This window comes from Benincasa hispida, chromosome 7 (assembly GCF_009727055.1).
Source record: "Benincasa hispida cultivar B227 chromosome 7, ASM972705v1, whole genome shotgun sequence".
Taxonomy (NCBI): domain Eukaryota; kingdom Viridiplantae; phylum Streptophyta; class Magnoliopsida; order Cucurbitales; family Cucurbitaceae; genus Benincasa; species Benincasa hispida.
In genome coordinates, this window is record NC_052355.1 from 14,723,096 (window position 1) to 14,736,603 (window position 13,508).

A 13,508-nucleotide genomic window follows, 5' to 3' on the forward strand; every position below is an offset into this window, starting at 1 on the left:
ATTTTCATTTCCATATGAAAAATAATAGATGAGGGTATTATTTTTACACAATTGCTTTTGATGTAAAATATTTATTATATGTGGACAACAACACACAATGATTTCCCATTTTAATGAAAGAATTATAAATATACAAAAAATCATAGAAAATTATTTAAATTAACAATAAGCATTTCCCTACCTTCAAATTTACTATTATTAATATTAAGTCCATGTTAGTAATATTTTTTTTATATTATTTTTTCATGTTTGATCGACTCGAACACATTGAACATATGAAAATATTGACACGTCAATAAAAATTGAAACCGTGGTTGCAATGATTTCCTAGCCCAACAAGGAAAGAAGAAAGTCCCTATAACTACCTGATGTCTCAGAATGAACAGCATCATGCAATGTTTTCTTATACTTCCTGTGATATTCTGTCTTTATATATTGCATGTCTATCTCTGTCCTTGTCACAATTATCCTTGTTAATGTAGAGTCATCAGTTCCCAGGCCTTTCATTGCTTTGTGCAAAATCTACCATTGCAAAACAAAAGAGTAATTGTTTTAAACGATAAAATTCTTGAAAATATTTTTAGGTGTAGCAAAATATCACTGTTTATTAGTGACAGACCACGATAGACGTTTATCACAGATAGATATTTTGCTATACTTGTAAATAAATTAGCTCATTTTCCTTTATTTGAAAACAACCCAAAACAAAATGTATATTTAACAATATTCATTGGAATTTTGAATTCTTGAAAACTAGAAGTAAATTCTAGCATATTATGTTATATTATTTAAGGCAAGCTTGAGAGTGATTTTGTAAGAGATGGTTTTAATGAGATAAAAATGATTGCATTATATAAGTGATAATTGAGGGTATGTTTCGGCATATAACCTTTTAAATCCTTAAATTGATTCTTGACGAAAACTGGTTCCGTCTTCAAATTCGGTCCCTATTGCGAAAAATCATTATGAATATTTAGACTTGTTGTGTGTATGTATGTGTGCGCATATATATTAAGTTAGATTGTCTTTGAAAAGAAAAAAAAAAATGGTTCTACCAAATGTTTGTTCATATATCTACAAAGACTAAGTCTTTGAATAATAAATGATGCATAATTTTAATTAAAAAAATCCATGGTAGGAATTAAATTATTATGAATTTGAAATAGCAAAAAGTAGATTTTTACATGATAATGTTTAAATACTTAAATTGTTATAAATATAAAACTGTAGATATTAAATTATTACAAAAATGATTAAATTATTATTATAATTAAAATGATTTTTAATGTATTATTAAAGAAAATGCTTGTATAATAAGTGCTTCCTTAGATAAAACAACACTTTAAAAAACAGGCATTAAAGGCAAACTTAGTAAACATGTTTAATGACAAATTATTTTAATGATTTAATGACGCTTTTAAAAGTGACTTCCATATGATAAAAAATTTGATTAAAGAAGTGGTTTTTGACACTTCAACTTTGTAAATGCAAACAAGTCTCACAATGAATAATACAGGATAAGAAGAGATTTACGGTTTATAAATGAGTACAATTATCTTTGTTTATATAAAATCTTTTAAATATTTTCAAAAACCAAACCACGAGACTTTATATCCGAAGTAATACTATTATACCATTATTGAGATATGCAAATAGTGCGTCATCTCATAAAATACTTAAATGATCGACCAAGAACACTAATATGATTTTGGGTTTTTCCTCGAATGAGTATTTTTTGTAATCCTAAAAACGATTTTGATCATGCTAAAATCACTCCAAAACGAATCGAAATAAATTCAAAGGTGCAAAATAAATGAAGAACATTTAAAAAAAGAAATATGTTGGATAATAGAACAATACCTTTGCAAAGTACAACGCAGGATTCTCAGCACAACGCACAATAGTTAGAAGGCCATACTCAAAATAACCAGAAGTTTCATTTTTTATTGCCTGCAAAAATATATGGCCTTCCTTTATTCAAACACTCTTAGGATTGCTTAAATAGTCAAACATAATATTCTTAAAATAATAGAATACATAAAATAAAATATCCGTTCTAAAGTCAATCTCAGTCTAACTCAATTAATTAAGACATTATCCGTTTATTATCAAATTAAAAGTTAAAATTGTGAATCTCAACCTCCAATGTATCTTTGTACTATAGAAGTGAAAGATAGTTTGAAGTTAATAGAATAATAGAAGTACTATCTTTTTGGTTTTTAAGGTTTGACTATCATAATTCTATTTAGTTGGTAGGTTTTTCAAAATCTAACACTTCGATTTGATAACCATTTTATTTTTTATTTTTTATTTTTTAAAATTAAGCTTATAGACATTACTTCCACTTTTAAATTTCTTCTTTTATTATCTATTTTTATAAATGGTTTAAAAAACTAAGCTAAATTTTGAAAACTAAAAATAGTAATTTTTAAAAACTTGTTTTTGTTTTTAAAATTTGACTAAGAATTCAACCATTATACTTACAAATATGTCATTCATATATACTGACCACACGCGGTCCCGATCCATTAGTTACTAACTTTCATGTTAAACTCCTTTTCTTGCCCCATCGCAAGTATGTAATCAGTATTGGCGGACTAACATGGCTAGAGAACTACTTTTAGGAGTCATCCATAAGCATCCACATGGCTTCATACTCGAGCAAAATCTTTTAGCTCACCAATAATTCATGTTAGAAGATATATAATTAAATTTATTTTTATCCATTAGTTTAAGGTTTTAGACAGTCGGTGATTTAAGATGGTATTAGAACAAATACTTCATGAAGGTCTTGTGTTCAAGTCTAGCAATGTTATTTCCTTCCTATTTAACATTGATTTTCACTTATTGAACTTTCTTCAAATTTATCTTCATCCTTCAATTTTTGAGTCAACATGAATTCAATGGCACTAACATCAACATTCTTTCGATAACCACAGCTATCGTCTAATTGGGCCACCCTCTCAAACAAATCAGACAAGATTAAATAGCACACTTGCACATTTTGGTCGAGGCCCAAAGCCTTCTTGGGCTGTATTACATGAAAAATTGGGTGGGTGGTGGCTTCTAACTCGAAGGGTTAACTATTGACTTATGGCAAAATATTATACTTGCAGTTTGTCCCTATCGGTTAAATTGAAGAATAAAGATGGACTCCAAACCTATAAAATGAGCCTATGCCTCTAATTTCAAGTCGTTCCAATTAGAAAAACTTTAAGCTTGTGTGTGTTAACTCTAGTTAAGTTTCCTTTATGTATTTTTTAGTTTGAGAGTGGAAAAAGGGTGTGAGCTGTAGTATAAAAGTTTTGAGAGAGTGCTCTTGTAATTGGGATCGGAAAAGAGAATTGTAACAATTTTTCACATAGTTGATTTCTTTTTGATAGGTTGTGGTTTTTCTCCGAGTTGTGAGTTTTCTACGTAAATTCTTGTGTTTTCAATTTTCTTTTAATTGCTCTGTTATTTTTCTCTACTATTTTTCTGCTTATTCCTGCGGTATAAGTAGGGGGTTTTCGCAACAAGTAGTATCAGAGCGTCAGTCGTAGTTTCTTAAATGTCTAAGTATGCTCTATGGTTGCAGTTTTGTCTAAGCTTCCACATCAGAAAAGAATTCTTGAAACGGGATACGGTATTGTAAATAGTGTGAATCGTTCACTATTTGCTAATTTGCTAGGAGTGAAGTAGATGTATGTCAAGTTTTATGAGTTCAATAAAGTTTGATGTGGAGAAATTTGATGGGAGGTTCAACTTCGACTTGTGGCAAGTGCAAGTTAAGTGGTGCTGGTGTTCCAGTACAGTTTCAGAGTGATTCCAACAGAGGTTTAAAAAGAAGAGTCTTAGAGCAGAAGATAGGTTGTTGGGCATGTAGACAGTCTAAGCATATAAAAAATAGAGCAAATTCTTCAAAGGGCTCTAGATCATGTGCTGATAGTGTCTTTCTCGTCAGATGAAAGGGTAACTTCCTCTGAGGAGGACGAAAATCATCCTCGTGGTATGTCCGCTTTATCATGATAAAGGATGTGATGCCAGTTTCATAAGTTTATACACGGGCATTGACTTGCCGGATATGCAAGGTGTGTGATGGAGAATGATTTCTCAAGCCTTAGAGGGAATCTAGGGCATTATTCATCGAGAATGGAGTTTTTAAAACAGAGAAATAGAACCATCTGATTTGATTCGTTCTCAATAGGGGGAGCCTAAGTTCTCATTTGAAGGGAGTTCATAAGTAGAATGAAAGATAGTTTCAAGTAAGAAGGAGCCTCACACTTTTAGGTAGAGCCTGAGTGTTCCAACACTAATATATACATAATTAGCGAGAGCCAAAGTTCGAACAAGAGGAAATCTCACATCTAGGGGAGCCTAAGTGATTAGCTAAGTTGGGCTCTACGTGTGTCACTATAATCTTCTCTATTTACGGATAAGTACAACGTTATAATTGCTTTACTTTTATATATTAGTGAATTATCTTTTCCGGGCACTCTGCCTCCTAGATGTAGGCGGTTTATCATTGAATTGGGTTAACAATTCTTGTGTGTTTATTCTTGATTTGCTCTTGTTGCTTGTTGTTATCTCTGACTTTGCTAGGGCGTGTTGTGTGATGTTTGTCTTGTGTAAGGACCCATATTTTAAAATCTCAATTATAATTAGTAATTAAGTGAAAGAAAAGATTTCTCTTGAAAGAGACAAGCCGGATAAAAGACATCTAGATCTAGTTGTTGTGTGAATTGGTTCAAGAGTTAAAACAATCGAGTTTAGTAATTCCATGAATGAAGTTTGTTCACTAGAACGTCTCTTTGTTAATAATCTTCGTACTTGATCACTTTTATTGCTTTCTTAAATTAGTTTAATTAATTAACATCACAATTCAGTCCCTAAATAAAATTGGAACAAGCTTTGAATAACTAAAAGATTATCAATCCAATTTTTTTAGGACGATACTCGACCAAGGCCGTTTTAACTATTGATACATGCACTTACGTTACATCAAGTATGTAGCAACAAGTTTTTTGTGCTATTGACAGGGAATTAGCTTTTAATTTTCTTTTAATATTTATGAGATTTTATTAATCTTAATTTAAGGTGTGCATTAGTTTATTTTCGCTTTTATTTTTTCATTTTCCTGTTTTTGTTTGAGTTTTGGTTTTTGAGTTTTTCCTTTATTGATTTATTGTGATATTTGCATGTTATGACTTTCAATAATTATTTGTGGCCTTATGGAAAGTTCCAACCCAACTTAGCTCCAACGCCACCACCACCCTTCAATCCTAACCCTTATACATTGAGTTGTCCTTCCTATGAGTATGTGAACCTATAATCCAACCCCAATTGAGGATCAACCTTCCCTAAAAGATGTGTTCAAAGAATATTCCTTAGAGCTTAAGGTGGAGAGGTTCATTAGAGAGAGTCAGAGAGCTTGGCTAGACTAGAAGCTCATCTAGTAGAGAATGAGAGCCGCCCTAAATCGTGTAGGTAATCAACTTAGTCTGATATTTAATACCCTTAAAGCCTTGAATGAGGGGAGTACTTCGGATACCACCTAAATCTCATGGCGAGAATGAGGTGTTAGGATTGAAGGGTCTGTGAAGTCGAGGAATGCTTAGCCTCCTTATAATCGCATACAAATATCACAGTCAATCATCTTTTACTTGGTTACCTCTTAGTTGCCTGCCTTAACTCAATTTGCATTCAAACCAAATTGGAAGTTTTATGACTCATTCTCTTGGCTTCAAGACTCGTTAACAAAGGTTTCAAGAAAAACCACAACGGTTGGATGCAATAAACAGGGCCCTATCAACGTCTCAAAATGGATTCCTATATTCTTCAATTTGTTCCTCCATCTTCACCTCTTTTGAGGAGTCATTTCATTCCGCATCCGTCTTACTACAATCTTTTGTCTCTTTGGCCTTAATCGCAAATACATCCACAATGCCCCGACGAAATTGTCTTGCCTCTCATGAGCGCCATTTCTATAGACTGTAGCTAGCATGACTACTGTCTTCGTTAACAACACCATTTCTTATTCCATATTAGGGAGCTATTCACAACACTATTATTAATACTTATCAATTGTAATTTCCACAAATTCAATCTTCTTTTGAGTCATTTTAATGATTCCCCGTCGCTCTTGCTCTGATACCAAAGTGTAAGGTATCCCCTCCAATATGTTCGACTATGATAACAATCAAAATTCTCTAAGGCAATACAAACCCCTCGCCTATTTTAGAGGCATAAGTACTCAACCCTTCCTGAGAATTTCATAGAAAAAAAAATATACTTGGGTGTAGTCCAGACTACACCTAACCCACCAATTATCTAATTAAAAACTAACATGTGGCAACAAACTTTGAGTTTTTCGAAAAAGTTAAATTATTCTTTTTTTGTCATGTGATGAATGAAGGGGCCTAATCATTACCCTAAAAAAGATCCTACTATCTACACAAAACATTATTTGGTTCCTCACCTTTTACTTACTAAATAAAACCATCCCGAAACATCGATGATGAAACCAAAGCATTTTCAATCCTTTGTAACGGAAGAAAAAAATGTAAGATTTTAAAACCTAAAGACGACATTACTCAAACTTAAAAGAATCGAAAGGGTCACTTACCTTTTTAAGAGAGTGGCCATATGATTGTTTATAAGCATGGCTAACAGCAGCAAGATGAGCACGGCTACTTTCACTAAAAATTTGAATAAACTTGTCCTCATCAGTTCCCCATCTTTTCTCTCCTGCTTTATACAAAGCTTTGGTATCTTTCTCTACCAAGTTTCTGTCTATTTCTGGCCCTTCATACCGTGGTTTACTAACATAAGCCAATAACAGCTGCATCAAAAATCAATATACAAATAATGAAACTCATCTTCCAAACACATTTAAATAGCTCAAAATACCATAATATTTGAGAGTGAAATTGAATGACAACATAGCTTCACGGTAATTGACATGTAATATTTCTCATAAAAGTTCAATTCCCACAACCCTATTTTGTTGTACTCAAAAAAATTGAAATACATTAATTTTATTCAAATTAATTAAAAAGATATTTACATCTTAATTCCTTTTTTAAGTTATTTAACTCAAAGTTCATATTATGAAAAAAAAAAAAAAAGAAGATGGGTATTGCTTAAACTCAGAGGTGAAAATTAAACTCAAAAGTAAGGATGTTTGTGGGTTGGGTTGGGTTGAAGGACTTTTTGGACCCAACCCAATTGTTCGGGTTGTTAATTTCTTCAACTCTAATAACTCTTCTTAAAAGATGAACCCAATCCAACCCAACCATGAAACATTTGGGTTGGGTTAGTTCGGGTTGATCGGGTTATTTTTGTTCTAAAAGAAAGTAAGTTGTTAATATGTAAAAATTTGATTTAATTATTTTGATATATTAAATTAAGATTAACAACTCAATTTCAATTTATATAATGAATATTTTCTTTCCAAAGTACTAAAAAACTATTTTTAGGAGTTGTTGGATAATAAATTATCCAAAAAATGATAAAACTTAAACAAATATATGTATATTTGATTGTACCATAAGTAAAAAAAATATACAATATAAAGTTAATAATAAATTCGGGTTAGTTCGAGTTGATTTGGATCATTTTAGGTGAACCCTTAAACTAACCCAACCCACAAAAATTTCATTTATTTGAACCCAACCCAACCCATTGGGTTGATCGATTTTTTCGGGTATCGGGTTTTTTGAACACTCCTATTCAAAAGTATTCTAGAGTAAATATACAGGATCTTGAGATTTTAGGGATTAAATGAAAATTAATGTAACATTTTGAATCTTAAGAACTAATGGAAGTGTATTTAAATTTTTAGACTAGAGGGGGTATGTTCTTAATTTTCTTCATGTATCCCAATGAGATGTGAATCTATAGGTAAAAACAAAAAAGTCATTTTATAAATGCTACTATCACACTGAAAGTTTCATAGCTATGTTTATTTGGATGATATACTTTATAAAGTTCTTAACATATTTATAAGTTTGTAATTAAATTTCAATTTTATATCTAATAAGTTTATTCGTCATGTTCATTGACTACGTATGACATAAACCTATAACAACCTTTTAAAGAGTGTTAAGGATTAAGTATACATAATTTTAAAAGTTTAGGGATATGTTAAAAAAACACTTAAAAATACATTGGCATAGACATAATTGCAAAAGTTTAGGTTTCATTTCATGATGTGTTCATGTTTTTCATTTGCCTTTTTTTCTTTTTTCAAATTTTGAGAAATAGAAACGGTTTAAGTTCTATTTGGTAATGATTTCGTTTTTTTTTTTAGGTTAGATTTGTTTTCTTATAAATTTAATGCTATGGCCATGATATTTCTTGCCAAACACTAAATTCTTATTCGAATTTTAAAGAAAAACAAGTTTTGGAAAACTACTTTTTTTAGTTTTCAAAATCTTGCTTGATTTTTCAAAATATTGATAGAAAGTTGATAATTAGACAAAAAAACTTATAGGTGAAAATAGTGTTTATAAGCTCAATTTAAAAAAACAAAACAACGGTTGTTTCCCTTCTTCATTTTTCTCTTTTTGTTAAATTCAAAAACATTTTCAAAATTATGTAAAAATTTTAGTAACAACAAAATCAAGTTTCTTGCTTTGTTTATAAATCTTTTTCCGAACATGTATAAAAGTACTATTTATCATTCTGACTCATAAAATGCATAAAAAATACGACATAAAGCGTTTTAATATTTAATTTTAAAAGTTGGAAAATTTTTATCAATAGAAAAATCCCAAAAATATTTATACTTTATAGCAAAAATTCTAAAAATGTTTTATATTTTTGGAATTTTTTTGCTATAAAGTATAAATATTTTTTATTTTTAAAAAAGTCCCCTTTAAAGTTCTCATAAATTTCTTATATTTTTAATTTAAACTTTTCAAAGAAACAAAAAACAATCCATCAAACTCGTTTTTGTTTCTTTTGTCACTAGTACAAAAAAATACAATTACCAAACACATTTTTGCTTTTCTTTAATAAAAAAAAAAAAACAAGAAGTAATAAACAAAAGCGGAAAACGTTATCAAACGAACTATTAATGACCAAATTACTTATAATTGAGTCAAACAAAACAAAAGAGTGAGCAATTGAAACAAGGATGAGAAAAAATGCTTGTGACTGATGAGAAAGAACATTATTAATTAATAATGTTTATAGGAGTGATAATTAAAGGCAAAAATAATAAATAAAATTAAGAGAGAGTGTAAAAGTAATTAACCTTTTTGTGATCACTAGAAGCACTTTGTTCAATATCATGTTCAATATATGATTGAAACATGGACAGGTAAACTTGTCTTAACTGCTGAATTTGAGTTGACGTACGAGAACATAATACTTCTGTGGCTCTTCTAAGATGAATTGTTTCTCCACATAATGCTTCCTTTACTATTACAGCATCTCGAGTGGCTGGATCATACATCCATAATAAAATTGCTTTCTGCAAAAGCATTTCACAAAAATCATAAATTTGAATTCTAGACCGTGATATTTTTTTCATTTAAAATAAAAAAAAAAACGAAAGACGTTTTCATTCAAAGAATCATCGATGAGGACAGAGATAACCTAATCGACAAAGGAATAAGATGCGTCTTCTCTTGTCTAAAAAGAGAGATAACATATATAAACGACCTCCGAATCCAAGTTGTTATTCGAGTGATAATTACTAGTAATTTCGAAATTTATTTTGACATAATATGAAAATTTATCTCCTTAATAACTAATTATTGATCTACTTTAGTTGTTGTACTTTCAATATATCTCAAAAAGAAAAATGACTTTTTTGGTTCCCTAGGTTTTAGACTTATAATTTTCATTTGGTCTCTAGTTTTAAAATATTATTTTTTTTAATTTAATTTCAATTTAGCCCCTAAATTTCAACATGTTACAATTTTATCCTTCAGATTTGAGTTTTTTTTTTTTTTTTTTCAAATTGATCTTAGATTTCAAGATTTATAATTTTAACTTTGATTTTTCACTAGTTTTTCACTTTGAGTCTTTAGTGTTTATGTCTATTATTTAATTAAAAATAATTTGAACTTAATTTTAAGATTGATAAAAAAAATTATAATGAAACTTAATTAATTATAATTTTTTTACTTTTAAATTAATTAATAGACATTATCACTAAAGACATAAAGTAAATATTAAGAGAATATTTGGCCTACCAACTTCATAGACTCAACTTCACCAACTGTTCATTATTGAACTTTGCACATTAATCGAGGAACTCTATCTTCTCCTCTTTCTCTCTTTTGTACATTTATCGAGAAACTTCATCCTCACAACTCTGCACCCTAAACACAGACTTCCTAACTCCAACATATTGACTCCAGATATCATAATTCAACTCAGCACCCCAAATTAAAGTTTATGGACTAAATTGAAACAAAACTCAAATCTCAATGGTAAAATTGTAACATTTTGATACCTATAGATTAAATTGAAACCAAACTCAAAACTTAAATACTAAAAGTGTAACATTTTGAAATTTAGAGACCAAATGAAAACCAGACCCAAAATCTAAGAACCAAAAAGATCTTATACTTTTCCCTCTTAAAAATAGCTCATACTATTAGTTTACTTTTAACTTCTCGAAAGACAATTTAGCACTTAGGTTAGAATATCATTTTATTTTTGTACATATACTTTGGGATTCATTTCATTTTATCTTGTGTACATTCAATTGTTCAATTTCAGTCTCTATATCTAAAATTTCTTTAATTTAGTCCTTCAAAGTTAATGTTAGAATCCGCGTATTGGCAATATTTTTTAAGGTCGTCGGGAATTTTGTTCTCGAGATGTCTCACAAGTTATCTTTTGGGTTGCTGTTTCTACTTAATATTCTTTTTCTTATTTGGAAATTTCCTATGATTTATTTTAGGAATATCTTCTCCTTCTCTGGACACTACTGATTGTGGAATGAGGTTGTTGACATATTTGAGGGTGTTGTGTTCTCTTTTAGGGTTGGCCATTTTCTAGAAAAAGTGTTTTTGTAACTGCTCTTTTGTTCTCTGTCTCTGCCAATGAAAATTTGTAGGCTGCTGAATTACTCATGAATGTTGATCTTGAAGTGATCTTGACATAGTATTGAAATATTCTATTTCATCTCTGAGGTGGTTCACACTCGGGAAGTTTAAGTCTATCAAGTGAAGCATTCTTCATTTAAGATAGGAAAGATAGAGATATTGAAGAGGGAGTCTTCAATTTAGGAGAAGCCTAAATATTCAATCACTAATATTATCATACTCAAAGGAGTCTAACTGATCTTGCATTGAGTTTGACTTTACGAGTGTCACTATATCATTGTAATTATTTAACTCTCTACCCCCAGACGTAGGTAATACTGCACCAAGCTAGGTTACCAAATATTTTGTGTTGTCTTTTACTTTATCTGTTTTAGTTGCTTTTCTTGTTGTTGGAATTGTTGTAACATTGTGTGTAACAAGTGTTCTGTGTTAGATAACCTTAATTTAATTGTTATCAAAATTTATTAAATAATAATAATAATTTTCATACAATAAAAGACATTATGTGAATGAAAATTGCTAACATGCTTTTTTAAAGAAAAAAAAATCAACGACAAATTAAACTACCTGCAGGGACTAATTTTACGAGTTATCAAAAGTAAATGAACTAAAATGAAACAGAATTTAAAAATATCGAAACTAAAATAATATTTTAATCTAGTATATATATATATATATATTCACCTCGAGATTGCCACTAAGCTCAGATTTCAAGTGTTTGTTGAGGTCCTTCTGGTACATAACTTTATACTCATGTTGAATTAGAGAACGTTGTGTTGCATCTCTATGTGCAAGAATATTGACAACAGCAGCAGTGTCACAACCAAAACCTATGTATGGATGAATTGTTAATAAACAAACGTCACAAGAAATGATTATCAAACATATTTTATTGATTAAATTACAATATGATCGTTGAACTTTGATCAAATATGTATTTATTTGGTCCTTCAGTTTTTAAAAATATAAACTTAAAATTATATGTCGGGTAAGTCCTTGAAGTTTATAAGTGCCTTAATAGGTTACTTGCCTTTAAAATTCGACCATGTTTACTAATCTATATTGAAAATTAGTGTAATCATAATAGGATTCCATTGATAGGTAATTAGATTACTTTTGATCACGTGTAGTTAGAATTATGAATCTGTTATATTTACCGTTACCATTTAGGACCGAACGATAACAGTAAATATGATAAATTCATAATTCTCATGTTGTAACAGTAACAATAACGGCAACCGTAACGATATCTGCAAAATTTCCAAATACAATTGGATTGAGCATTCTCCCATTGTCAATCAATTTGCTTTTTGTTATTATGGATTTATAATTGTGTCCCAAATGACTTAACCAGACTCTAAATTAAAGGAAGGTCAAGAGAGAGAAATGCAATAGTTAACGGATCAATATCATTCATCAAGATACGTTGCTATCTTTCTCCAACTTCTCTCTAACTTCATTTTATCCGATCCAAAAGGTTTCAATCTCATCTCCAATTACAAAGAAAGCAAATGAAAACAATATTTGAAGAATAATTCAGAGTTTTCATTTGCATTTAAATAAACAAATTCATTTACTATGAATGAAAATTTCTAATTCTTCATCATCTTGATTCAAACATATCAAAAGATTAAACAAAAGCATAGAATCAATTAATTTTCAGAAATTTCAAAAAGAAAAAACAAAATCAAACCTTTAAAGGCTTTATGAAGTTGGGCAGCATCATCCTGTGGAGAAGTAAGAACACATGGAATAATCAATGAAGACATTTTTTTTTTTTTTTTGGAAGAATAATGGGTTTAATGGGAATTTTTGTTTGTTTTCTGAGAAAGAAAATGAGAGAAAAATTGAAACATAGCTCAAGTTAAAAACAAGGTTGAAGAAAAAAAAATAGAAAGTAAAAAAAAAAAAATTAACCATTTTTCTCCTTCTTACTAGGACTCTTTCTATAGTTGCCCATAATTTTCTCCTCTCTCTCTCTGTTTTTAATCCATTATTTTAGGGATTTATTTGCAAAGATTTTGTCTTTCAATTACCATCCTTGGGCTTTTGCTTCATCCACAAAAAAAAAAAAAAAAAAAAAAAAAAAAAGACCAAGTAAAACCCAAGTGCATGCCTCTTTTCTATTTGGGAGTTTGGAGTTTTTTTATATATATATTATTACGTGCAATACACGTGTTATGAACTAAGCTCATTAGGTACGTGAGTAATAGTACTTGTTTAAGACAATTTATAAACTCGAAACTAAAATGCATAGATTGAGATTATCCAAAAATGTTTAAATGGTCAAGGTAATGAATTAATTGATGCATGTAAGATTTCAGAAGCTTGATATAACATCATACAAAGTTGATAATTGTTGGGTGCAAATTTATATTTAAAAGGTCATTGATTATATTTAAACGGTCCATTGATTATTTTTAAAACAGTCCATTGATTAATTTTTAAATGGTCCATTGATTA

General features: G+C 29.7%; 1 protein-coding gene across 1 annotated transcript; it reads right to left on the reverse strand.

Moving 5' to 3' along the window:
• Window positions 1–327: 327 nt before the first annotated feature.
• LOC120080795 (annexin D5-like) lies at window positions 328–12,823 on the reverse strand. The gene is made up of 6 exons (XM_039035437.1): window positions 12,739–12,823; window positions 11,730–11,875; window positions 9,239–9,457; window positions 6,605–6,820; window positions 1,861–1,950; window positions 328–522 (listed from the first exon to the last, which is right to left on the reverse strand). The coding sequence occupies exons 1-6, from the start codon at window positions 12,812–12,814 to the stop codon at window positions 328–330; spliced, it is 942 nt and encodes a 313-aa protein (XP_038891365.1). The 5' UTR covers window positions 12,815–12,823.
• Between the last annotated feature and the right edge of the window lie 685 nt (window positions 12,824–13,508).

Coding starts and splice junctions, on each gene's coding strand:
- LOC120080795 (XM_039035437.1), bottom strand. CDS start 12,814: ATGTCTTCATTGATTATTCCATGTGTTCTTACTTCTCCACAGGATGAT. Junction 11,876..12,738: donor ACTTCATAAAGCCTTTAAAG/GTTTGATTTTGT, acceptor ATCCATACATAG/GTTTTGGTTGTGACACTGCT. Junction 523..1,860: donor CTGCGTTGTACTTTGCAAAG/GTATTGTTCTAT, acceptor TTGCAATGGTAG/ATTTTGCACAAAGCAATGAA.